Below are 27,969 nucleotides of genomic sequence, written 5' to 3' on the forward strand. Positions count from 1 at the left end.
TCTATTATAAAATCCAGGAAAGTGTAGCACTTAATGATTCTAATCAGTTGCAACTATAGATTCCAATCAAAGATGAGAGATATTTCTTTCCTAATCCAATAAAGGATCCAAGAAATCACAGGAACAGCAAAACTAGGACCTAATTTCGTTTCTTCTTTTAAATTCACGAGAAGCAAACACATTCAAAGCATTAAAAGCTATCTGAGATTCAACCAGAATTTTATTGTTGCTAAAGAGGTCACGTCGAAGATCGTTATAATAATGACATTGATGAAGAATATGGTTAGCAGTTTCTTCCTGGCAACACAAACAGGACGTTGGTGAAAGTACCAGTTTGTGAAGTTTAGTATTTATACTTCCGTGTCCAGTTAATACATACCATATAAGCCCGGCGAAAACCACATTAACTCCTCCTTTTTAATATCCCTTGCTATAGGCAGAAAGTCCCTTGTGACTGCAGCAATATCATACGAAGACGCCACTCCTGCTGGTAGGTGCATGGTAATACATGTGGAGATTACTGCCGGATTGATTATGAAATACAGTCATGTTGAAAAAGTGTCGCGAGATAGGACAAAATGTTGTCTTCAATTCTATCTGGACATGACGAAAAAAAAAAATTCATATTAGGGGCACTCGAGAGTCAACTCATCTGACGATGTGTAATATGTCCATAAATTGTATATATTCTTTGGTAGATCTGCATATTTTGCTGGATGAAAAACCAGACTTTCCGAGGGAAACTCTTGTCGTCCACGCTTCAGATTGACTAACTCAGCCACGGAGCGAAAAACGCCCATGAAAGTCCTTCGCATCATTGAAGGGATTAGAACGCAGACTTTTTCCAACACGAGTGGGGAGGATAGTGATTATAACCACCATGTGCGGATACCGATATGAAAGTAGGGATTTCATGATGAAAACCTTGTGGACCGACAGGCTTGAGGGAATTCACAAGACTTATGAGGGGGAATTTTTCACAGCATAGCCAACCTTAGTCGGTAGATGGTATTTATTTTGTAAAGACGGTATTCATTAAAAAGGAGGAGGTGCAAGGATTTTTGCTAATGCCGTTGAAGAGGCATTTAAGATTCATGGAATCTATTAGTTTGGGGGGAGGATAGAGAAGTTAGTACATGATCGAACTTAATCGTGTGCCAACACGATTAAGATAGACAAACGGCACACAACACTCAACCTTAACAAGGAGATCCCCTTCACACAGACAGGAGAAACAAAGACAAAAAGATGGGCGAAGAAAGAATTCCATGCCGGACACTACAATGACTTGGAGGTAATTGTAGTGTTCCACCAAGACTACATAGATCAGATAGTGTCGAACTCATAGCTCATGAGTGGGAGGCTCTTCCCCAAGATCGAAGGATTCATGCTCACCATTCAAGATTGGGTAATCAACACCAGGAAATACTTCGCATAGAAATTTGGATGACGGCCCATGTTGACGATGCCATCTGGCCACAGAAACAATCCATCACATCACCGCAGGATGATTACCCAGACGGAGTACACTCGTAGACACGACCAGGTGGCCAGGATAATCCATCAGAAGCTAGCGAGGAAGTACCAGATGATCAAAGAAAATGTACTGTTTTACAAGTACGAACCCCAGGCAGTATTAAAGACGCCAACCCACAAGCTGTACTGGGACCGTGCCATAATAACAGACGGGATAATCCTGCACAATAGACATAACCCTCGTTGACAAGAAGGAATCGCTACCTAACTGATCGACATAGCGGTGCCTAACACTGCCGATTTCCAGAAAACCCACAAGGAAAAGATCTGAAAGTACACAGACCAAAGACTGGAGATCAAAGAGATGTGGCATATGCAACAAGTAACGACCATCCCGATCATTGTGTCAACCACCGGCATGGTGCCAAAGACTGAACATAGCAGCAATAAGCCTCTCAGAGAACACATACAAGAAACTGCAGAAAGTCGCAATCCTGAACACCTGTAGGATAGTCAGTTCCTCGACCAACAGTAATAACAGCCGGACATAATCAGGGCCAGATTTAAACTTGTTTTGGCCCTAAGTTATAACATATATGAGGCCCTAAGCTGTAGCTTATGTGTAAATCCGGCCCTGGACACAATAACCACCTGTGCACTTGGTACCAGTACCCATCATGGGGTAGAAATAATAACACAAGAGTAAGAATAATAACAATTCCCTTCTCTCAAGAAAAACGTTTAATTTGTCACTCACATCATTATAACACCAGCTTATTCCAAAAATAACATATCAAGATTACTAAAATACCTTTGTATTTATTCCAAAAGTGAAACAACGATTAAATTTTTTCTTTTATTATCATTTTTTATTCGGTAGAATTTAAATAAGGTACATTCGATTGCTTAATTAATGAGAATTAGCGAAATGAATATATGAGTAATTCTGTTTCCAAGATGCAATGAGTTCCAAGGGCAACCTTGATCATTTCAGTCGACACATACGCCACCATTCGCTGAAGAACAGAAACCTGAAAAAAAGAAAGAAGGAAATTAGCAGGTAAATTTATCTTTAATACACTAGTTTAAAAATCTATTTTTAATATATATTTTAAGTTAATTTATTCATTTTTTGAAATAAATAAACTTAAAAGAAAAACAAACATAACTAGAAATTAATAAATAGTGAATATCTGCTTTCTATGATCTCTTTCTACACCCCATCAAAAGTTTAAAGTGGACTAAATAAATAGAAATCGCTAGGGGCTATGTCAGGTTTGTTGGGAGGATGAACAAGAATTTCCACCAAAATCTATTAATAGTTGGTTGGGTTGCACGAACTAGCCTTGTGCTGTCATGATTCCCAGTGGCTATAAAATATGGCAGGTTTCTGCGTGTGTTGTAATGCTGTACCTCTCTTGTTGAGTCCCTAAGGTCTTTCAAGATTGCGCAATAAGATGCAGTATTCATCGTATATCGGTAATAATTATACCGGATACTGGTAAATTTGAAAGATCATATACAGCCCATCTATGCTTGTAGCGATTAACAAGCTGCACAAGTATCAACAGAAAAACGAAAGTATTTCGCTGAATCATATGCTCCATGCTTTGGACTCAAGAAGTGGAGTAACATAAGTTTTCTCGTTAGGGCCACACTACTTATTTAACATTTATGCAAATTACCAAATTGAACACTGATTGAAAGATGGAGCCAGATGTTTAAGGTATTTTTTGTGCCAGCAGAACGATCAAAGAATACTCAGATTTTCCCATCTGTGAGTTGTCTACAATAAAATACTGCATTACAAAGAATCAAACGGAAACCGTATTCAATCTTTTAATGAAGCGCTCTGTCAAAAGGCAAGCTCCACGTAACGTGTGTTCATAGGCGGATTTGGATGTTATATGGGCTGAAAAACCACGGTTAATTCAGGACAGGAACCTTCTGTAGTCTTAGGGGAGGGGGAGGGTTTCTCTCGAGGAATTATTCTATTTTTTAGCTCAATTTGGACTTCTAAAACGAGTGAAAAGTGGAAAAACTCTAAACTATCACGGAGAACAGGGCTAAGCATCAGTAATATCATAACCTCCCCCTTAGAGAATTTGCATATCTGTTCAATGATAGGTCATTATTAAAGATTAAAATTCATTGGTTAAGTGAAAAGTCGCGTATGCTGTTGAAATAGAGAAATGGCTCAAGACATCAGTGAAATCGAAACTGCTATTTTGCTTATGAACCATGTTTCAGAAACGGGGCTGACTTTCTGAGAACAGAATGAAGCACTGTGTACTTTTGTATAATGTTAAAATGTTTCTGTAACACGCATTAACTCTAAATTATTTTAATTATACGAAATAGACGGTATTTTCTAGTGATTCCTCTCTTGTATGAAATAGCGCAACAACTATTTCATACATCTTTATAGTTGTAACAGGATCGCATTGACTTTACAAATAAGGAACCTTACTTCAAAACATTTGCCAAGAGACAGAGGCCAGACAACAAAGCCAGTTCTTTGGGCTGATAACGCAACCGAAGGCCATTAAGGGGGACAAGAATTTGGGAGCAGATTCAAGGTAATCGTACCACATGCGAGAGGCCAAGGAACAGTGTTGGAAAGTCGTTCCTTCTGATCTAATTACCAGTAAAAAGTACAGTGGGGAAAAAACCAACGTTATTAATTAAGCGTGATCTGTTTTCCATTATGTTCTTGTTTATACTCCGGCACGACAACCACGTCAGAGGAGTTAACAGCAAATCATGAAATATCACAAAACATCCACTCAAAGAGCGTGTGCTACCCCCACGCTCGCTCTGACCACTCGGCTACATCAGGCCTAAATGAAACAAACAAACAGTCGCATCGTTGTTTCCCATTTCTTATTTAAAGAAATAATTATTTGTGAACATTGCGAGCATGCTAGAAACATTCCCACATCTGCGAAAGAGAGAGAATACTTACTGTTTCCTTTTGTACATGGACAATAATCCGTATACACGTTCAGTTTGATTTGTCCCCCACTACAGGGTTCGTCTTTTTGCGCCTTCGGCTTGCACAGCCGTTGTCCAGTGCCTCGATTCAGAACACAGCATCCACTGGCACAGTCAGAACTGGAAGTGCAACGGGAACCTGATTCTTTATTTGTCTGGAAGATAAAAAAGCAAAACGATTAGAATAAAATATTATAGCGATTTCATTTTTTAAAATTAGAAATTCAATGAAAACATTTCGCAGTTTCTCTGTTCGTTTTTTGCTATTGTTTTTGTACAAGGTGTCATCGTGTCTACAGTTATATTCTATGGTTACGTTTTATATTTCATTAATTTGCTGGATGAAAAATTTCACTTTCAGGGAGTGGACAAATGTCGATTGGGTTGCACGAACTAGTCTTGTGTTGTGATTCTCGGTGGCTATAAAATATGACAGGTTTGTGTGTGTTGTAATGCTATACCTGTCTTGTTGAGTCCCTAAGGTTTTCCAAGATTCATCGAGACCGAGAGACATGTGTCAGAATGATTTATTGAGATATGTTAGAGTGGCTTAGTGACATGACACGAAATTACTGCTATGTAATAAGTTCGTATGTCATGATCTGTAAATACCAATTCCATTTTTATTAACTACGCTTAAATTACAATATAAACAGTTTTAATAATTGCCGTTGTTATTTAAAAAAATTCTTATAAAAAGAATGTACAGAGTCCAGTCACAATATTAAGACTACCCCCCTAATACAGATATCACACGTGCCTAGCAAATCATACAGCGCACGTGTCAAGTTCACACATCGCAAGCATATAAGGTTTAATATTCGGCATCCGTGGACACAGTAACAGCCTCTGTCATGGGCAAAGCATGCAACCTATCAGACCTAGAAAAAAGTTATGATCATCGGCTATCGGGCCAGCATTTCCGAAACGGCGGACTTTGTGAAATGCTCACGTGCTGCAGTGGTGAAAGTGTATCAAGACTGGATGAATGGGACAGTTTTAACGACCCGACGTGCCAACTGTGGAGCCTCGTGCGCCATTGATCCCAGAGGTGAGCGTCGGCTGAAACGGTTGGTCAGGACCGATCGGCGCGCTACTGTTGCTCAACTTGTTGTCCAAATGAATCGTGGGGTCACCAGAAAGGTCTCCAACACGACAGTGCAGCGAACCCTGTTGCACATTGGGCTCCGGAGCAGACGCTTGGTGACAGTCCCTTGCTGACGGCCGCTCATCGCAAACAACGCCGTCAGTTTGTACAACAATACCGACATTGGACTCCGGACCGAGCGGCAATGGGTGGCCTTCTCCGATGAGTCACAGTTTCTGCTCCACCAAGTGAATGGACGGTGGCGTATTAGGCATGAAACCTCCGAGAACAGACATAGTGCATAGTGTTAGGGTCGGGCGCCACCTGTGGTTCCCCACATCTGCGCCATATGTACACTGTGAAGAAATACTGAACACTGTAAATGCCAGAAAAAGTGTAGTGTGTTGAATGTGTAGTTTTGTGTTGGGTTCTGCTGTGTGTCCTGGCATTTGGCCGCAGGGCCCCTGGTGGAACCCCACATTGCCCGCACACACCACTAGGAGGTAGCCAGGCTGCCCATTATACTCTGGTACATTATTCTCTGGCAGGTCTCCGTCAGGGTCGCCTGAGCTTCCTGAGCGGAGACCAATTAAAAAAAAATAATAATAAATAAAAAATAATAATAAAAAATAAAAAAAAAAATAATAATAATAAAAAAATAATAATAATAAATAAAATAAATAAATAAAATTAAAAAAAAATAAATAAAATAAAATAATAAATAAATAAAAAAATATATAAATAAATAAAATTAAAAAAAATAATAATAAAAAACCCCGATAATAATAATAATAAATAATAATAAAATAAATAAATAAAATTTAAAACATAATAATAATAAATAAATAAATAATAAAATAAAATAAATAAAAATAAAATAAGTAAATAAATAATAAAAATAAATAAAAAATAAGGTAGAGTGCGGCAATACAGGGTGTACGGAAGAAGATGGGGGATGAAAGTAAGAGTAAGGGGATGTAGGTAAGGGCATCCCGTAATTTGACAGTGGAGCATATGCCCCACAAGGAGAAAAGGGGGGGGGGATAACTCCAGAAGGGTAGAAAAACCACTCAGCGAGAGTGCTGAGTGTGACTTATATTTTGCGGTGGAGTGGTCAAGACCACTGGAGCCTACCGAACCATATGGAAAGTTAGCAGGTAATCCCACTTTGGATGTTCCAGAGTTAGCAAGTCGATGCTGGTAAAACAGTCAAGTACAGATTTTTTATTTCAAGCTTGAGTAAGTCCTTTACAGGTTTCTATCCCTGGCTTGAGTTGGTTGTAGAGTCCTGCGCCTAGAAAAGAGGTTCTGTGCGTACTCCGTTAATGATTTATAATATTGTTCTTCAGAAATTAGCAGAGAACAGACAACTAGACACGATTGTTGGCAGAAGGCAGGCTGGTGGGGGCGGCGTTATGGTTTGGGGAATGTTTTCATGGCATGGCTTTGGTCCGCTGATACCTCTGAAGGACACTCTGAATGCAAATGGTTACCTATCGATAGTCGCCGATCAGGTACACCCATACATGTTGACCGTGTTCCCTGGAGGCGATGGTATCTATCAGCAAGACAATGCGCCATGCCATGACGCGAGAATTATCTGTGAGTGGTTTGAGGAGCACGACGAAGACTTCAAGCTACTCCCTTGGCCACCGAATTCATCGTATCTCAACTCAATTGAAAATCTATGGGACCACCTCGATCGACGCATCAGACGGTACTAGTACTTTGAAAGTACTAGTATGCCTGCTACGTCTCAGAGCATTGAGAGAGGGGAAAGGAAGAGAATGAGCATAACCTAACCTAAACAAACAAGTCCGTGGTAGATCCCAACTCTGTACAGTTCACCTTGTCAGTGGTGGATCCCAACTAGAAATGTGCAATATCTCGAAAACGATTCACTTAAGGACCCATGTTTACTAGGCTTTTTTTTTTTTTTTTTTTGCATATTGTAGTCTGTACAGTTCACCTTTAAATTATTGACCACCACTTTTGAAACACACTGTGTATAAACTTAAATAAAATATATGCTAGTAGCATGGCAAACCAGTAGAGTGAAAATGAACTTAACCAATAAAATAAAATAACAAAAAATAAAAGTAAAATGAGGAAGGATAGAGGAGGGTGCTGTTGAAGCAACGTTCCTAATATAACTTAAAGACTGGAAGTGCCGCCACCCGCACGTTCGACCACTGGCATGTATTATTATAATCGACCCAGTGACGGCAATGTGCCAGGAAGGCACTATTTACAATGTGGGTCAAGCCCACATTGCAAGTAGCAATGAAAATTACTATAAAAACACATTTAAACATTAGCTTAAATGTATTTTAATAGTTTCGTTACCACTAGCTCAAATTCCCTTTTAATGAAAGGGGAACTTAGTTTGATTACCTGTAGATATTCGTAGCAGTTTAGATGGCACGATACAATCGCTGCCTGCCACTCGTTTGGAATGGCATGGGTTCAATTTCCGTCGATAACTGGAACATTCCTAATCGTCCTCGATCGAGGCTGTGGTTAGTCGACCTTAGGCGGAGGGGATCCCGTAAATTATTCACCTTCAAAAGACTGCAAAATGATCTGAGAACGAAGTGTGCTTTGTCGTATTTGCTTTTGCGTAAACATTTGTGGATGAAAGGATTTAAATATCCTTCGAGATCTCACTAGCAATTTATATGCCTGTAAATTGCTGAGTCCCAAAAGATCTCTGTAAAGCACGCTGCTTCGTCAAAGAACTCGTCACCTTCCATCTGCAGGAAGATGCGTTATGTTAGACCGTCCTCTTGGAATGTAAGAAAGGGCAAGCTGGTAATTCTCTAACAAATCTTAATCAAAATGAGCGATGCCAGGGTGAAAAACAGAGTAAGGAAGCTTTGAAATGTCAAAGCATCAAGGAACAAACAAGCAAGCAAGATTGTTTCAACATAAACACATCGAGTTTCCGATATGTAATGCACGAACGAATTGGGCGGATACATCCAATTCATCATTACTGTAATTTTCTCTGGGGTACCTGTATACTTTTTCGCGGAACCATAATCATATCTAACTTAGTGGAACTGTCAAATACACTCGACTTTCTACGAGTACATAGGCAATTACACGCAGCTGTGGTGGTGTACAATGCGGAATTGTCTATTAGGTGAAGTCATCCATTGGGAATATCAGAAGCATACCTACTTGTTTGCATGGGAATTTTACTTTAATTGAAATTACCCATTTTCTACTTTCATTTTACTTATTTTTGTTCCAACTGATGACGTATAACTAACTTTTATGTAAGGGTGTGTTTTTTCTGTATTATGTTGAAAATTATGGCACACCCAGATATTTCATGCACACCCAACTTTCTACCGAGCCTTAATAGAGGATTGCACACGTGTGTGTTTTGTTACATCTTCTTGGAATGCAAAAGAAGACTGACTTTCAACGAGCCAAATGTATTAAATAACAGTAAAAAGCCGTCAGTAACATTACACTTGAGCTGAGCTATTTGAGCCTACCATTCTATATTAATAACTGCTAACAATAATGGCAAAGCCCAATTCAGTTTGAAAACAAACTTCAATTATTATAAATTCAATTGTATTTTATTTGAAAAATTCAAACAAACAAAACACTACAGAATTAAATTTCAAAAAGAATACAATTATACCTACTAAATACTGGCAGTTTCAAAGAACAGGGATATTTAAGTGGGATAAAAAATCTCTTTTTTGAACCTCAAAGTTAAGGGGAAAAATAATTATTTTGTGAAATTTATTTTACTATTCAATACAACAGTTTTTTTTTAAATTCATATCCCCTTTCTATTGAATAAAGGAATTCAGTATTCACGTGCGACAATCCCAGGTACAGGTATAATGTTTCCTTGAACAACAAACTGGTGATTCAAACTCAAAATATAGAGGGTAAAAATTTTAAAACGATGTTACTTTTAAGAAATAAAATCGATTGTGCAGTAACATGTATTACAAGGAACGATGTATATATATTTCTTTTATATGTAAACCTCAAACACGAAAGGAATTAGAATCTATATTACTTAGCACCATGTTTGGGTTGAGGATTGAGAAGGTGAAAGAAGATATACTAGCATTACTGTGGCAAATGATACAAGAAAGCCAGCTTACACAGCGTCAAACAAACAAAAAAAAAAAAAAAAAAACGACACCTCCCATTTCACGTATTCATTTCCTCCAATAGTCTAATCTAGTTCTTCCTTGAATTTATTTAAGCTATCATCTTCCACAACAGTAGATTGAAGTTTGTTCCAGCAATCAACCATCCGCTAGTTTAAGGCGAAATTCCGCACATATATTCTGTAACCATCCTTCCTCAATTTGAATTTGTGCCCCCTCCTGTGTGTGTGTGTGTGTGTGGTATGAGTAAGAATCTCATCAGCACTCACAGGTGCCCAGTCTCCAGACACTGCAATTTGGAGAACTGAAGCCTTTCTTGGTAAGAGAAGCCCCTTGTTCCGCTCATCAATTGCGTTGCCCTTCTCTGTACTCGTTCCAGTAGCTGCGCATTCTTCCTAAAATGAGGCCTCCAGACCTGTATACAGTACTCAATATGTGGCCCGACCATTGCCTTATACAACAGAATAATCATCTCCTTATTCCTTCTAGCAAAATTCCTGTATATCATTGACAAACCCCATGAGCTGACCTGGCAGCCTGTTTGCATTGCTCAGAGAACTTCATATCTGACTGAACAATTATCCCTAGGTCTTTTTCATTTTCCATTACCCCAAGTGTAGTACCACACAGCTGGTACGTTACTCTGCTACCTATATGTAGTACTTTGCATTTATCAATGTTAAACTTCAATTGCCATTTCTCAGCCCATCTGCCTAACTTTTCTAGATCCTGTTGCAGCACCGTCAATACTATTATTAACCGCCCTGTCAACCTTTGTATAATTCTGCAAACTTGGATATTAAACCTGATTTGCAGCACCATACCATCAATACTGTTATTAACCGCCCTGTCAACCTTTGTATAATCTGTAAACTTTGACATTAAACCTGATTTGCTTTCATTAATATCATTGAAAAATATAGAAAACAACAATGGGCGCAACACCGAATCCTGTGAAACTCCACTAATAACATTAGTGGAGTTTCACCAACGAAGAGCAATGTCCATTCTGTAACTGCTCGTGTCACCCTTTATGAATTGGGGATATGTTCACACATTTCTAGTCCGCAGGGGGACCCTTCCTGAATCAGAGGATGCTCTCATAATTATGGCTAAGGGTTTGCTTGCTTACTTCCTTCGCTGCCTCCCTTAATATAATTGGATGATCCTAACCACCCCAGGTGTCTTTCTTATGTTTAACTTCAACAATTTCTCTTCCACTTTCGCCCACAATTAATACAAAATCATTTAGCTATTGATAAACTTCCGACAACCCCTTCCCTTAAATTCCTCATGTGTGAATGTAAATGAAAATTACTCTTTCAGTTTGTCAGCAACCTGAGCAGGATCATTTACAGTCAAACTACCGGTATCAAGTGGACCAATTTGATTCATCCCCTTTCTTCTGTGTTTACATAAGTAAATAAGTCTATTTTTCTTTGCATCCTTTGCCAAAGATATCTCGTAATCTGTTTCCCCTTATCTGACCTTCGTGACTTGATTACAGACTAGTTTATACTTATCATAGGCTTCTGTGTCGCCTGATAATTATATGCATCCCATGCACTTTTCTTCTCAGCCATAAGTCTCATCAGCTCACCTGATATCCATTTAGGCCTTGTAGAGTATTTTAGTTGATATGAAAGGCCTAGTAGCGTCTATGATTCATTCCTTGAACGCTTCTCATTTATGTGCTGACGGCAACATCATCAGTTCGTCTTGCTGCATACAATTTTAAAAACCTGTCTGAGACCACTGTAGCCACCTTTACGAATGCAAAAACTCCTCCTTTTACCCTTGATGGTAGTTACATCTTTAAGTAAATTCCAAATCAATACACTATGATCACTGCCACCTAGTGATTGTTTTATCTGCAGATTCTTAATGCATGAATAATCACTGCTGATAATCAGATCAAGAGTATTACTCCCCTTTGTTGCCTCTCTAACTTGCTGCTGTAGAAGATATGTTGATATCGGACTTGAATAATTTCTTAAGATTATAATTTTCAGGTTATCCGTGTAAAGGGAGGTTATTCCACAAAACGGAAGTTAAGGAATAAATGAGGGAGAAGAAAAGTTGATTCTGTGAGTTCAAAATTTGATAGTAAAGTTTGATAATAGTTGACTGGTTTGGAAAACAGAGAGAGAGGGAAAGACTTATAGAAGCCAATTCAGAAGAACAGTGTCCATAGAAAAGACATGCAAAAGAACAGAATGTCTTTGAGACAGACAGTGGAGAGACTTTGTAAGGCATGGATCATTCATTAACCTAACTGCCCTCTTTTGAATGGAGTCTATAAGCCTGTTGTTGTGTTTTAGGCGCATCAGCAACTTAGGCCATATTGCGCCGAATATAATATTTCTGAAAACTGTGTGTTTTGTGGTAAATTTTGTTTGCTGGTCGAAAAACCCGCGTTTTCGAGAGAAAAAAAACATGCTAACCCTCTCTGGGACCGACTCATTTAGGCACGTTGTGAAAAAGACCCATAAAAAGTCGTTGCGTCATTGACGGGATTTTCAGGTTATACAGTATGTGTAAAGAAAAAAGTACCTGACCCGTTTTCTGGAACAACAGAAAACGGGTCAGGTACTTTCCAGAGGACGGTGAGTATATCATACCAACTGTACTACTGTCGAGGGCATAGAAGCCTGAGAGAGGTTATAGAGGCACCACCCCAGATGTGTGGACAATATTTCATGGAAAAAGGAGTAATGAAAAATATTTAATGGTTACTAAGGCGGCCTCCGTAGCCGAGTGGTCAGGAGCGGGAGTGCAGTAGCACACGCTCTTTGAGTAGACCGGGGTTCAAGCCCCTGACTGCTAAATACGGTCGATCTGCCAACCGGCACTGGACCAATGTGGCAGATTATGGTCCATTTCCCTCAGCATGAATTATTGAGGAGGAGGCTTCCATCCTTCAGTAGGTTGATAATGGCTGCAGTTAACTTTAAGGCGTCAGGTTTTCCCATTAAAAAAAATATATATCTTGTTGTGCCCTTTTAAAATAAAACGCTTCATCAGGGTCATCGAGTGCAATGGAGGCAGAGCCTTAATTAGTTGATTTTTAGGAGCATCGGCAACTGAGACCATGTTGTCTCGTGTATATATTGTCTGTAAATTGCGTGTGTTTTGAGGTCGATTTTTTGTTTGCTGGACAAAAAAAAAACCCCGACTTTTCGGGAGAAAACCATGTCGCCTGAGACCAACTAACTCAGCCATGTTGTGAAAAAGACCCATAAAAATTCCTTCCATTATCAACGGGGATTCGAACTCAGATCTTTTCCACGCAGTGTGGGTAGGATGGAGATCCTATCAGCTTTACTATCCACAAGGGCGCCTTAATTAGTAGTAATCAGTTTCTCTACCATTTCTTTTATTTACAGTATAAAATATTTTATTCTCTAACATCCAATAGGGAAATTATCTCTCTTCCCTTCTCGTAAAAGATTATATTATAAGCAGTTCGCTAAATTTTAGGAATATTCTGACAGTCCCTCCTTTACTATGGGCTTTATACTTTTAGCTTGTGAATTTAAGATTCACTTCTAACAGATGGTTCTGTTAGAAGTGAATTACTTCTAACAGAAGTAATTCACTTCTGTTAGAAGTAAGACTTACCTTGAAGCTTTTGGACTTTGACTAGTAAGTCAAGCTTCAAGCTTTGGCGCATATGTGCAGTTCACTACTTTAAATATTGCTAATATGAATCGTGACTGAACACTACTTTTCGCCCGACATAACAGTAATGTGTATAATGATTTCCTTCTTCAAAGGTCTTTTCCCATCCACAGACCTTCTCCTGTGAGAGAGAGATATTAATCGTGTTACCAGACTGGTTGGAGTCGTATGTGCATTCAGGGGTGTTGAGAGTCAGCACGAACACCGGAACCACATTTCCCCTCCAATTCTTTCTACTATACTTCCCAAGACATAGTCCTTCCTTCTCCCACCTCACATGATGTCCTGGCTCGGAGCGCTAACCCGCCAGTTCCCTGCTACCAACTCTCCTGTGTATTATATCTGCACAAGTGTTTACAGCCCGATTTGCATGCGTTGTAGCCCGAAACAAAATACCTCATGTGGGAAGAACCCTGCTTCCACCCCTTGTGACTGGCTAATTGAGCTCCGACTTTCAAAAATTTTCCAGTTAATGGCGCTATTCAAACCCAGATCTCTCCAAAGGCGCGACAAGTGACCAAACCACTTTGCTATTACAGAGGAATATTCATTGCCAGCCGAGTTATAAGAATATTTTTATGTTGTAATTAAGTTTTATGATTGAAATAATCACGTATATGCTCTTGGAAAGTAATCGTCATCTGGAATGCTCTAAAATGGGAACAAGGCAACGTTTAAAGTACTAGTAGCATCTGCTTCCTGAACAAGTCAGACTATTATAAAGCCATACAGGATATAAACCTATAAAATTCTATTATATTACTGTAGAATAGTAATACCACTACTCTGGAATAGTGATATTACTATTCCAGAAGTTGGCTATAGGCCTTACATTTAAATATGAACACCGCAGTTCGAATTGGTTTCAATTCGAGTCAGACTACACAAATATCCAACCGTTTTTTTTTTTTTTTTCAATCGTTATTGACATTATACGAGTGTCGAAGAAACCTTGGTGCGGTATTTATAATACAAAAAGTAGCTTGTCTTGTCAGTAGCTAGGCGCCACTCACTAGTTATGACCATCTAGTGTCAGTAATCATAAATACTGCAGAACTTCAAAACAATTTATTTAATATTTTTTGCTAATATTCCTTCCCTCTCCAAACAGATAAATTTGTGGAGTACTGGTAACAAAATTTTGCGTCAGTATGGCGTATCAGGTAAAAATATTTCGGATTATGTTTCCAATAAAATGTTCAGGTTGACAACTACAACTTTTTAAAGAATGTGTTTAAAATGTATTTATTATTATAGTTATTAAGAACCGTATATTTTTTCTTTTATTTACAGTATATTGCTATTGAAAAATTAATAATGTTCTTGTAATTGCAACATTACTGTGAGACTATACAGAAAAATAAATTGTATCGTACCAGAAAGAATACAAATCTATTTTCAAAACTGAATGCAATAAGAAATTGTTACTGATTTATACTGTAGTGATACAAGTGAAAAAATATGATAATATTGCCCATTATTATTTATTTAATGCCAAACTTTCCCCAGGGACTCACATCTGGTGAGTATGGGCTTGGCATACCCATGGTCCTGAGCTGGATATCATCATTCTTCTCTTTCTTGGTGATTCCCTTCTATTTCTTACTCTTGTTCTCTCTGAGGGTAACTCAGTTTTTTTTTTGCACCATTTGGCTAATGATAATAATAACTTTACAGTAACGACTCCAAACAGTTTCGTTTGTCAAATGTTGATGAAATACAAACATCTACCTAATAACCCGTTAGATCACCGTGGGCTCCACTACAGCCTACTCTCCTAGAATCTGACTAATACAATCTCCTACAATCTGACTAACTAATGATGTATTTTACTATAAGTGAACTATCGTTAAACTTTAACTCTCTTAATCCTTAAAACTCTCAAATCTTGTCCAAAAAAACGAACTATCTCAATTATCATTCGAAAACTACGGGGGTACATTTAAAACAAGCTGCTCGCTCGCTCTCTCTCTCTCTCTCTCGCATTTTAAAACATAAAAAAAAAAACAATTCTGATGCAGAGTAAAGAAAATCAAATGTTATGCTGCATCCAGAAAAACTGGATGCAGCATATGTACTATCTCAAGGCCTGCAAGAACTTAAAAGTAACCCTCAGAGACTGGTTGTTCGATCTTTTGGGGGATGGGGGGGAAAGAGATATATCTATGACATCGACATCTTGTTTGCAACATACGGGACACTATTTCACTGTCAGAAAATTAATTCTCTATTAGGATCCCTCCAAAATTCGCAGTTTGAAGGGATCTTAATAGAAAATTTATAATTTTATTTTTGTCGACAGAGAATATAGTATCTGTCCTTTAGGTATGGTTTTCTAGTTAAGAAAATAACTACAGTATCTACTGATATTGTAATTGGAAGTAAGGACATCAGAACACAGTGATGATGGTGTTGTATGCCTCATTGGCAACCTAGGGCCCTAGGCCATGATGTGCCAATCAAAACACAGTAAACATTTCATTTAGAATTGCATATATAGATCAAGTTTGCAAGCCTTAGACAAATTATTCGTACTTTGGTCCATACAGAAGGGCACTCTGGGAGAAAATTTTCAAATAATGCCTGAACCACTAATTATGGGCTCCTTAGACAATTTCCTTATTTGCTAGATTTTACTATAAATTCTAAATTCTACAAATTGTATATTCTGAAATATTTCTAGAAAAGAAAGCGTAAATTACCCGTCTAGGTCCAGAATAGAGATGCCTTTGCTCAATATCATAATCGTCACCATTAAACTTCTTCCGTGCACACTGTGCCAACTGGAATATAACAAAAACAAAGAGAATCACGTGTTCTAACCTCATCTTTAAAAGTTCCTGAGAGCAGTAAGCACAAACCTCTGTTATACCTGTCTTATAACAGTTTTCTAAACGGACGCGATTCTCTAATGCGTCACAAAACTAATTACAGAGGTTGTCACGCGGGAAAACTTGACCTCAAGGAACGTGGTAGCGGTATATTTTAAGCGCACGAATGTCTTGAAGAAATAATCAGACAAGTGACGTATCAGGTGTGTTGTGTTGCCACGTCTCGCGCCAAATAACTTTTCAGGGCAATCACCTATCTGACACCCACTCTCAAGCATCTAAACTGAACTATCTGGTTGTAATGTCTCAGAATACAAAATGCAATCGAAAAGGTAAAAATACTTGGAAATGCTTAAAATGGGATACGAAAAATCCAAACGGAAATAATGGCTCATCGATGAATCACTTGGAAGGTCCAAAGTTTAAATCACATAATTGGGAAAAATTAAAACGTTATTTAGAATCATAAATGGAATTTAATTTCTTTTCGAAATACTGTGTGACATTAAATAATATTTTATATTATTTTATTTTTTGCAGTTACAAATTGGTAGAGTTACCAGATTGGCCAATTTATGTCAGGTGGGTTGAGAAAGATTTCTTTTATAACGGTAGTCAGCAATTCTTCGACATGTAATAAGGAAGGTATATTCCAAGATAGTATCGTTAGCTTGGTTTCGATAGTGGATCTTAACCTGTTTCACGAACATTACAGGCTATTTTCGTATATATATAAAAAAAAGGGCTTTTAAAGCAAAGCTTGTAAAAGATATTGGTGGTGTGCGTAATATTTGTTCTGCAATGTGATCCATAATGTCAGAAAGGCTATGAATTATTAATTTTTAGTGAACTATTTTATAATTTCTTAGATGAAAAAGATTTTGTATCGTTGAGTCCATGCTTGGAAAAGTCCTTAAAATAGTCGTTTGAAAATATAGAAAATAACAGAAGCAAATCGAAATCAATTAAAATATGTAATCCCACAATACATTGCTCTTTACTGTTTTCGCTGTTTGCAATTTTGAACTCGTTGTTGCTTTTTAAATATAAATGGACGTGACATTTGTTAGTTGGAATCTATGTCATTGGATGGTACTTTTTTTATTACTGAAGATTGTTTTTATTCATGACTAATGCCTGATGACCTCGCATTACGTATGATGAAAAATATCAAGATGTTGCTTCCTAGTGCTTAGTGTTTAAAGAAATACGGCCTGATTATTAATGCTTGGATTATTCTTTTAGTAATTGCTTTCAAATCTTTTTTGTTTTCCTCAAAAAAACCCGTGTCATCTTAGATGACTAATAAAGATACAACAATTACTGCATTTCCCCTTTCGTATTTCTTTAGGGTGAGCAGCATTATAGATACTGTATTTTCAAATCATGTGAAAAATAGCTATATTTCCAATCCTATGTAAAATAATATCTTTCAATTATTTTGCATAGATTCTGTGGAGACTTCTATGGGAGCTAAAGCCTTCACCCAGTGCTCTTTGAAGAGGAATTAGTCCCTTACCAGTGGGCCACCCATTCGACTGCCAGACATTTCCTAGAATAGGCAAAGTAGCCATGATGATGTCTATATTATGCAGTATAATAAAAGCAACATTGTCTTAATACTAATAGTTCAGAACAATATAGGTGACTCATTGCGTGGTACTTTATTTAATGTACCTTTGTCACTTCCTGTTTGGGTTGCCCTTTGGCCCTTTCGTTGAGTCTGTTAAACAGTTCTGGGAAGTTTCCATTTGTTTATACTCCAGAACGACCACTAAATTATTCATTTCGATAATGAATGTAATTATTAACCGTATTTAGGAGTCACACGGGCTTGAATCACGGTCCATTCAAACGCGTGTGCTGCTATTGCACTCTCATGCTTAACCCATCAGCTACGTCAGGCTTAAATGTTCTGATCTATTATAAGATGGGCAGAAGTCATTGTAATCTTATGGAATACAAGATGCTTCAAGCGTTTCTTCATTAAAACATTTTGAAATATTCATAATACTGTTGGTCAATAGTATTAAATAATAATAACCAATAGTACTCGTGGCGGATCCTGGTGATTTCAACTGGGAATGCCAGAGTAAAATTTATTTCTTTATTTTCCCCATTTTTGTTTATTATTTTAGAACATTGATTTCCGCAATATTTAAATCAATAGAGGTCTGACAAATTTAATTTCAAGTTTATCATCGTATGGCACGAAAGTTTTTCTTTTCTTATTACATTAAATTAATTATGTATTCATTGGAATGACTACAAATAAAAGCACGCAAGACTAGCAAGAACTGGAGCTAATATTGGCTCCAGTTTATTAGCCCATCCCACGGACCCGAAGAGAAGAATTTCAAAGAGCCGCCTTGCATAATCTATGTCTTAAACTACTTTGAGAGCCACTTAATTTAAGCTACGAGAGTGGCACGTCATTTGTTCTGCTGATTTATGAATTCGAGTACATTACTTAACATTTAATCATTTATAACATCAGTTACAAATACAAATTAAATAAAAATCATTATTAAACAAAGTAAATATAAATCGGAAAAATGAATATAAAAGTGCAAAAGCTCTCACTCTGTAGCCCCCTACCTGGGAATCCTTTGGTGGGTCATAAAGGAATGGAGGTATAGAGAATACCCTTTGACGCTTCTAATTCCTGCGACCAGAGCCGCCAATCCAGTGGTGCAAGTGATGTATTGCACCAGAGTGAATTTAAAACATTTAAAAATTTATTTAACCTATCAGCTTCCACAACGAAAGATGGAAGTTTGTTCCAGCAATTAACCACCCGCTGGCTAAAGGCAAATTTCCGACCAATCTATTCTACAGCTGTCTTTCCTCAATTTGAATTTATTCCCCCTTAGGTTCGTAATCTGAACAAGTGGAAGAATCCCATCAGAATTCAGCGTGCTAAACCCATTCAAGGCCTTATACACCTCAATCAGATCACCTCGCAGGTGCCTAGTCTCCAGACGCTGCAATTTGCAGAACTTAAGCCTCTCTTGGTAAGAGGGTCCCTTCATTCCCCCTCACCAATGTTGTTGCCCTTCTCTGTACAAGCTCAAGCAAATCTACATCCTTCCTAAAATGAGGCCTCCAGACCTGTACGCAGTACTCAAGGCGTGGCCTGACTATTGCCTTATACAAAGGGACAATCATATTTGACAATACAAATCATTGTCAAATATGATTCCACTTTATCGGAACACATCCAATGTATTCAGATTGATAAACTTCACTGTCAGTCATCAGGAACAATTGACAATTACTTTAACATTTGTAATTTATAATGATGAAACACAAAAAATGAAATTAGGAAATATTTTTTAGGTTTCTGTGAAATTGAAAATACGATTTGTAGTGGAATAACTACATTAATTTTAGACTTTTTGGAAAAATATAATATTAATATTCAAAATATGCGTGGGCAAGGCTACGACAACAAGACCAATATGAAAGGAAAAACAAAACATGTCTTACTGTCAAATAAAATTAGATTTTTCAATTCGTGTGCTCTGCTATAATTTGGTTTGACATTTTATCTAGTATAAATTTAATAAGCAAATTATTACAAAATACACAATCGGATATATTAACTCACTAACGCATTTAAAAAAAAAATTATAAAAAAGTTATTTGATTTTGAATCTGGAGATGAATTTGTGCCAACACCAAAAGATAATTTTAAAATAAACTGCTTTTTTGCCATTTTAGATACTATTAGAAATACAATAGAGGAACGTTTTGAAGAGCTCGAGGTTTATAATAACAATTTTAATTTTTTACAATGTTTTAATTAAAATGTCAAAAGACGAAATTTTAAAACTTCAGATTTAGAATTGAGTTATCAGATGCCACCAATAAGGAATGTCCAAAAGATATTGTTGCTGTTGCAAATGAAATACAAATTTTTCAAAATTTTATGTCTATGAATCTTCACAAGAAATTTTAATTTTTATATTCAAAAATAATTTAATCACTCTACTTCCTAATATATTTATTTCATTAATAATAATGTTAACAATGCCCACATCAGTAGTTAGTGGTGAGCGCTCTTTTTCGAAATTAAAATTAATAAAAAATTACCTCCATTCATCAACATTTATAGAATATAGTTACCTATATAGTTTTATTTTATTGTCTGCAGCAAAGAAAAATAAATGTATTTTCGTTTTTTTTTTTTTTTTATTTTATTTTTAACATATTTACTTCATATATCATAATATATGTTATTTTGTGTTTAAAAAATAAAATTATATTCTATTTTTTAAATTCCCCAAAAAAATTGATATAAGAAAAATGACCATGGGGGCGGGTGTGTATAGGGGCAGCAATAAGAAGTTTGCACCAGGGCTGATATATAGCCTGGCGCGGCCCTGCCTGCAACTGTACACCAATGAGCCAAAACTGCAGAAGCTCAAACTTGTTCTTAAGTTCCAGTACATACTGTTTTTCTCCTCTTCTGTTATCTCAAAGACCTTTGTATTATTTACTAGAGTCAGTTTTTTCCTTTATTTTCTTACATCTATATCAAGTGTGCATATTACCATTCTGTGATCACTTCCAACATTTAACTTGTTCAGGACAGTAACATCATTCACAATAACTGACATATACAAGCCCAAAAGAAACACAATGCTGCAAAGACCTAACATTAATCTGCCAGGACAAAGCAAATAGCATGTATCAACTTATCAACTCTGTGGTACTACACTGACAGTGGTAGAGAATGGAAGTGACCTGGGGGTGGTTGTGCAGGCAGATATGAAGTTTTCTGAGCAGTGCAGACGGGCTGCAAGAGTAGCTCATGGTGTATTGTCAATGATATATAGGAATTTTTCTAGCAGGGATAAGGAGGTGATTATTCCCTTGTATAAGGCAATGGTCAGACCACACCTAGAGTACTGTATACAGGTCTGGAGGCCTCGTTTCAAGAAGGATGTAGAGATGCCGGAACGAGTACCGAGAAGGGCAACAAGATTAGTGAATGGAACAAAGGGGTGCTCTTACGAAGAAAGGCTTAAGTTTTGCAAATTACAGAGTCTGGAGACTAGGCACCGGAGAGGTGATCTGATAAAGGTGTATAAAGCCTTGAATGGTTTGAGCATGCTCAATGCTGATGGGATTCTTCCTCATGCTCAGAATAATCACCTGAGAGGGCATAAATTCAAATTGAGGAAAGACAGATGTGAGGAAATTTGCCTTAAGACAGCGGGTGGTTGGTTGGTGGAATAGACTTCCATGCCTTGTCGTGGGAGTTGATAGCCTAAATAAGTTTAAAGCTCAGCTGGACAGGTATTTCGAACGAACAGAGGGGTGAAGTGGAAGTGGTTATTTTTTATTTATTTATTTATTTATTTTTTTTTTTTTGGCTGATGCTGAATAAGCTTGCTTTCTTGCATCAAATGCCTCTACTAATGCTAATGCTAATGCTAATGTCATCATCATCAAAGCTACGGAAGGAAGAAATGCAACAAGTGAGGAGATAGAAGAGGTTCAGACTAAATTAGCCTCAGTACTAAGAGACGTGAAAATCACTACCATCAGAAAAATAAGAGCGAATGGGATGATTATAGAGGCGCCTAACAAGGAAGAGTTAGACAAGATCAAAGGATGCCCGGAGATGCACTAGGAAGGGCTACAAGCAGCGGTCCCTAAAAAACTTGGCCCCATAGTGGCCATCTATGACGTTCATAGATATAAAATATTATATATTTTTTTATTCATATTCATATGTTAAAATTATTGAACCCTAGGGTTCCCTCCATTAGCCGCCCGTAAATGTCTTGTGGTGAAGCCAACGCAAATGCCGACCATGCAAGGGGGCCAGGATCAAATTACATCAAAAATTACAAAGATATACAATATGAGCAAATAAGTGATCTGTACCATAAAAGCCTAAAGGATCATGGATACACAGAGGAGGAGGAGGAGGAAGTCAAGCTGAAAATTAAACCTCGCTTTTCTACTAGGTCCAAGGAAAAACAAACAAATGTAAACTGGATCCTCCAAGTAACGGGAAATAAGAAGAAAGATCACAAACGCCAAGAGGATCTACATTGGATGGACAGCCCATGCAGTTAAAGACTATATTGTGGTCTCACGTTGCTTTCACTGTCTGGAATATGGTCTGCTGACGAGGCTAGTGGGGGCCTGACGTGTTCAAAGCCGCTAAGTGGATTTTCTTATTTATTCATTTGAAATTATTGTTTTTCTAAAACTTTTGATTTAAATTTAGTAGTATAGCATTATTTTGTGATTTTCTGATTAATCTGGTGTATTTATTCTTTACTTGTTTTTAGCCATATTTAGCCGCTTTTTTGACCAATTGTTACATCAGATTGTTTTCTTATAAGTAGCTTATAGACCTAGTCAGGATCGTTAGTTTATTCTGAATTGAGACAGCGAGATTTGGAAGTTAATTAATACTTAAGTGTCCATAGATTTACCGTTCGTAACTTGCCGCCATTGTTATACGATACAACGTTATATCCCGAACTAGATAGCGTTAGTGTAGTATAATAGTGTAGTATATAATATAATAGTGTCAATTAATCAGTAAAATCTATTAATTTTGTTAAACTTCGTTGTCAATTAAATAGTACTTTTAACTAAATACATATAACGACTTAGATTACAAACGTAACATAATTAATTAATACATAACTTGATACCGAAGTTATATAAACGGAACTCGTAGATAATACTCGATACTGAAAAATATATATAGCGTTATAACCGTGTTGGGATACAAGTTTAGGGTTATAATTTTGTACTGAAATTGAAATTAAATCGAAATCATTACTCAAACCAGAGCAGCAAAGCAAAAGGCTCAAGCTAATGGGAGTGCTGTGGCTCAGAGGAGAACTGAGGGGGGGGGGCAGTTGCCCTCTGAATTACAGCCTTTTAAAATGCACTGCTTGCATGATGTTTGCGGCCAATCGGGTACGGGACATCATGATATTGCCATGGGGATGTCTTTGTGTGTGCGCGATGCAAGGAGTGTAACGAAATCAGGCGACAACTCAGCGTTGTTATGGGCCTATATGAGAGCTTGAACGACAGGGGTGAACGCTCTCCATGGATCTAAATTGATATGCCCATCAAGCTCTCAGCTGCCCACATCAACGCCAGTCTGCGCGGGTAGCACAGTGGTATCGTCACCGTCCTCCTCACACCGGGTGGAAAAGACCTGGGTACGAATCCCGTCGATGACGCGAGGAACTTTAATGGGTTTTTTTCACTCCGTGGCTGAGTTAGTTCGTCTCAGGCGTAGATGGCAAGATTTTTCTCCCCAGTAACTGGGGTTTTTCGTCCAGCAAAACAGGCAAATCAACCATAGAAATACGCAATTTACAGACACAAATACAGGTTAATTTATTTAATTACGAGCAACCCTAAAAAAATAATTTTTTTTTTTCCACATCAACGCCAGAGCTTTCACTTGGTCATCGCGCAACACAGCGGCAACCCCCAAGGCAGAATGCGCTGGTCCCACAGGAACTAATAGTTGTTGGTGACTCTATTGTCAGGGAAACGGGGAACACGCTTTGTAAAAAGGGTAGGTGGAACAGGACCAGGGTACATCCGCCAGGGTCAAAGGTTGATGAAGTTGTAGAGCGGATATCATCTTTTAAGGGCGCAAAAGGTGATATAGGCGTACACATTGGCACTAATGATATTAAGAGTAGGAGACGGGCAGAATTACTTAACAAGTACACGTCACTGTTGAAAAAAAGCTGTGAATTAGGGTTGAATTTGAAAGTGTCTGCAATTCTGCCCAGACACGAAAGGAGGGAGTATATGATGAGAGCCTCGTTGATCAATTCGGCACTGGAAAGATTGTGCAAGCTTCAAGGGGTAGAATTTTTTTCAGCCTGGTGTGTATTTGTAAACAGAAGGGACTCCTTCTACAGGGATGGGTTACGCTAAAATAGAAAGGGTGCAAGGATATTTCCTGATTCTATCGAGGCAGTGTTGGGGGGGGGGGTTAGAAAACTGCTAGCTTCGGGGGATACAAGAACTAATAGATTAACAGTAGCCACTGGCAGAGGTGAAAACCATTCTTGCACTGCTTCTATTGGAATGAGCAGAAGCCTGGAAAACAAGATGCAGGATATTTCTGGGATTGCTGGGAGTCATTGCGGTACAAATAAACACATGGGTTGTGTTAGGGTAGCTAAGAAAGAGAACAGACGCATGTATACTTGCATGTACACCAATGCTAGGAGTTTGGTAAATGAATTTGAGGTATTGCTCAAAGCATCAAAGGCGTATATTGTTGAGATATCAGAGACGTGGTGTCACACAGATATAAGGAATGCAGAACTGGAATTTGGGGAGAACAATGTGTACAGGAAGGATAGACAGGATAGGAAGGAAGGAGGGGTTATGCTATTAGTTAAGAAACACATAAAATCCAAGGACGTGCAGCCAGTCGACATCGCTGGACAGTGCAGTGTCGAGTCAGTTTGGTGTGACATAAGCATTGGGAGATCAAAATTGAGAGTTGTAGTGTGCTATAGGCCTAATGACTCTGATGAGTATAATAAGAAACTGTACAGGGAAATACAGTGGGCCAGTAAATCCGAGAGTCTTATAATGGTTGATTTTAATTTCCCAGATATTCACTGGAATTTGTGGATTGGTCACTCACACATTAGCAAAGCTTTTGTGGATTTATTGGATGATTGTTTTCCACATCGGCATGTTCGGGAGGCAACTAGAGGGAGTAATATTCTTGATTTGATTATCAGCAGTGATTCTTCATGCATTAAGAATCTGCAGGTAAATGAACCACTAGGTGGCAGTGATCACAGTGTGCTGAAGTGGGATTTACTCAAAGAGGTAACTACCATCAGGGGTAAAGGGAAGGGTTATTGCTTTCGTAAAGGCAACTACGATGGTCTGAGACTGTATTTAAATTCTATACAGTGGGACCAACTGATGATGTTACCAACAGCAAATTCAAAATGTAAAGCATTCAAAGAACTTATCTTGGGAGCTACTAGACTTTACACACCAACAAAGAAATATTGTTCAAGGTTTAGGCCAAAATGGATGTCAGATGAACTAATGAGACATATGGCAGAGAAGAAAATTGCATGGGATACATATAAATTAACACGTGACACAGAAGCCTATGATAGATACAAGTTGATCTGTAACCAAGTAACAAAGGAGGTTAGGGAGGCGAAGGTAGATTACGAGAAATCTTTGGCAAGGGATGCAAAGAAAAACAGCAAAGAGTTCTTTACTTATGTAACCTCTAGAAGGAAGGGGATGAATCAGATTGGTCTACTTGATATCGATGGTTCAACTGTTTATGATCCTGCTCAGGTAGCTAACAAACTAAATGAATATTTTGCATCGCATTCACACATGAGGAGTTATTCAGCGAGGGGAATGCCAGAGGTGTATTCAACTCTGGCAGTAAGCTAGATAATTTTGTAATAACTGAGAGTAAAGTGGAGGAGAAATTGTTGAAGATAAACACAAGAAAGGCACCTGGGGTGGATGGGATCTATCCAGTTATATTAAAGGAGCCAGCAAAGGAAGTAAGCAAACCCATAGACATAATTATGAGAGCTTACTTGGACTCAGGGGAGGTACCCATAGACTGGAGATGGCATATGTGACCATAATTCTCAAAGGATGATCAAAGGCTGACACAAGTAATTATAGACCTGTGAGTTTAACTTCTCTTTCAGGAAAATTAACGGAGGCACTGGTTAAAGAAGCACTGCAGGATCATCTAGACAAGACTTCAGTTATAGCTCGAACACAGCATGGTTTTGTTAAGGGGAAGTCTTGCCTGACCAATTTGATTGGATACTATGATGCAGTCACAAAAGAACTGGATGCAGGGAATAACTTTGATATCATATATTTGGTTCTTATAAAAGCCTTTTATACTTGAACATGGAAGATTGCTGCACAAATTGGAGCAGTGCAGCATTGGAGGCAAATTTCTGCTATGGATAAAGGGGTGGTTGTGGGGGAGAAGAGAGAGAGTGGTAATCAATGGACACTGCTCATCGTGGACTAATGTTATTAGTGGAGTCCGTCAGGGTTCAGTGTTGGGTCCCTTATTGTTTTCTGTATTTATAAATAATATTGATGATGGTATATCAAGCTTAATGTCCAAGTTTGCAGACGATACAAAAGTTGGCAGGGTTGTTAAGGACACTACTGACGTTATGCTGCTGCAACAGGATCTGCAAAGGTTGAGCAGATGGGCTGAGAGGTGGTAAATAAAGTTTAACATTGACAAATGTAAAGTACTACATACAAACACCTAAACATAACTACCAACCTTGACCCTTGACTGAAAACAACAGACTTTCCTCTCTCTGACCACCCTGAGTGAGTGATTAGGATTAGCATTAGTAAGGGGCTCACATCTGGTGAGCATGGGCTTGGCACACCCAGGGTCCTGAGCTGGATATCATCATTCTTCTCTTTCTTGGTGATTTCCTTCTATTTCTGACCCCCCCTTCTCTCTCTCTCTCTCTCTCTCTCTCTAAGGGGTAACTCAGAATTTTTTTTTTTTTTTTGGCTGGTGCAGCAAAAGCCTCAGGCTTCCTTGCACCATATGGCTAATTATAATAATAATAATAATAATAATAATAAAGGCATTTGATGCAAGAAAGCAAGCTTATGCAGCATCAGCCAAAAAAAAAAAAAAGAAAGTAAATAAATAAAAAATAACCACTTCCACTTCACCCCTCTGTTCGTTCGAAATACCTGTCCAGCTGAGCCTTAAACTTATTCAGGCCATCAACTTCCACGACAAGGGATGACAGTCTGTTCCACCAACCAACCACCCGCTGGCTAAAGGCAAATTTCCTCACGTCTATCCTATATCTGTCCTTCCTCAATTTTAATTTATGCCCTCTCGGGTGATTATTCTGAGCAAGAGGAAGAATCCCATTCGCATTGAGTATGCTCAAACCATTCAAGGCTTTATACAACTCTATCAGCTCACCTCGCTGGTGCCTAGTCTCCAGACTCTGTAATTTGCAAAACTTAAGCCTTTGTTCGTAAGAACACCCTTTTGCACCATTCACTAATCTTGTTGCCCTTCTCTGTACTCGTTCCAGCATCTCTACATCCTTCTTGAAATGAGGCCTCCAGACATGTATGCAGTACTCTAGGTGTGGCCTGACCATTGCCTTATACAAGGGAATAATCACCTCCTTATCCCTGCTAGAAAATTCCTACATATCATTGACAATACTCCATGAGCTACTCTTGCAGCCCGTCTGCACTGCTCAGAAAACTTCATATCTGCCTGCATAACCACCCCGAGGTCCCTTTCATTCTCTACCACTGTCAATGTAGTACCACAGTGTTGATACGTTGCTCTGGGGTTGCTGTTTCCCATATGTAGTACTTTACATTTGTCAATGTTAAACTTCATATGCCACCTCTCAGCCCATATGCTCAACCTTTCCAGATCCTGTTGCAGTAGCATAGTGTCAGTAGTGTCCTTGACAACCCTGCCATCCCTGCCAACCTTTGTATCGTCTGCAAACTTAGACATTAAGCTTGATATACCATCATCAATATTATTTATAAATACAGAAAACAATAAGGGACCCAACACTGAACTCTGACGGACTACACTAATAACATTAGTCCACGATGAGCAGTGTCCATTGATTACCACTCTCTCTCTTCTCCCCCTCAACCACCCCTTTATCCATAGCAGCAATTTGCATCCAATGCTGCACTGCTCCAATTT

At 38.2% G+C, this 27,969-nt stretch overlaps 1 protein-coding gene across 1 annotated transcript; it reads right to left on the reverse strand.

Moving 5' to 3' along the window:
- Positions 1–2,363: 2,363 nt before the first annotated feature.
- Positions 2,364–16,461, reverse strand: LOC150090091 (uncharacterized). Its single transcript, XM_090368965.1, has 3 exons — positions 16,086–16,461; positions 4,442–4,625; positions 2,364–2,507 (listed from the first exon to the last, which is right to left on the reverse strand). The coding sequence occupies exons 1-3, from the start codon at positions 16,209–16,211 to the stop codon at positions 2,467–2,469; spliced, it is 351 nt and encodes a 116-aa protein (XP_090225091.1). The 5' UTR covers positions 16,212–16,461; the 3' UTR covers positions 2,364–2,466.
- Between the last annotated feature and the right edge of the window lie 11,508 nt (positions 16,462–27,969).

The sequence above is a fragment of the Mastigoproctus giganteus genome, chromosome 2 (assembly GCF_048544385.1).
Source record: "Mastigoproctus giganteus isolate SK-2022 chromosome 2, ASM4854438v1, whole genome shotgun sequence".
NCBI lineage: Eukaryota > Metazoa > Arthropoda > Arachnida > Uropygi > Thelyphonidae > Mastigoproctus > Mastigoproctus giganteus.

Coding starts and splice junctions, on each gene's coding strand:
- LOC150090091 (XM_090368965.1), bottom strand. CDS start 16,211: ATGAGGTTAGAACACGTGATTCTCTTTGTTTTTGTTATATTCCAGTTG. Junction 4,626..16,085: donor TCTATTCTGGACCTAGACGG/GTAATTTACGCT, acceptor TTTATCTTCCAG/ACAAATAAAGAATCAGGTTC. Junction 2,508..4,441: donor TCCATGTACAAAAGGAAACA/GTAAGTATTCTC, acceptor TCTTTTTTTCAG/GTTTCTGTTCTTCAGCGAAT.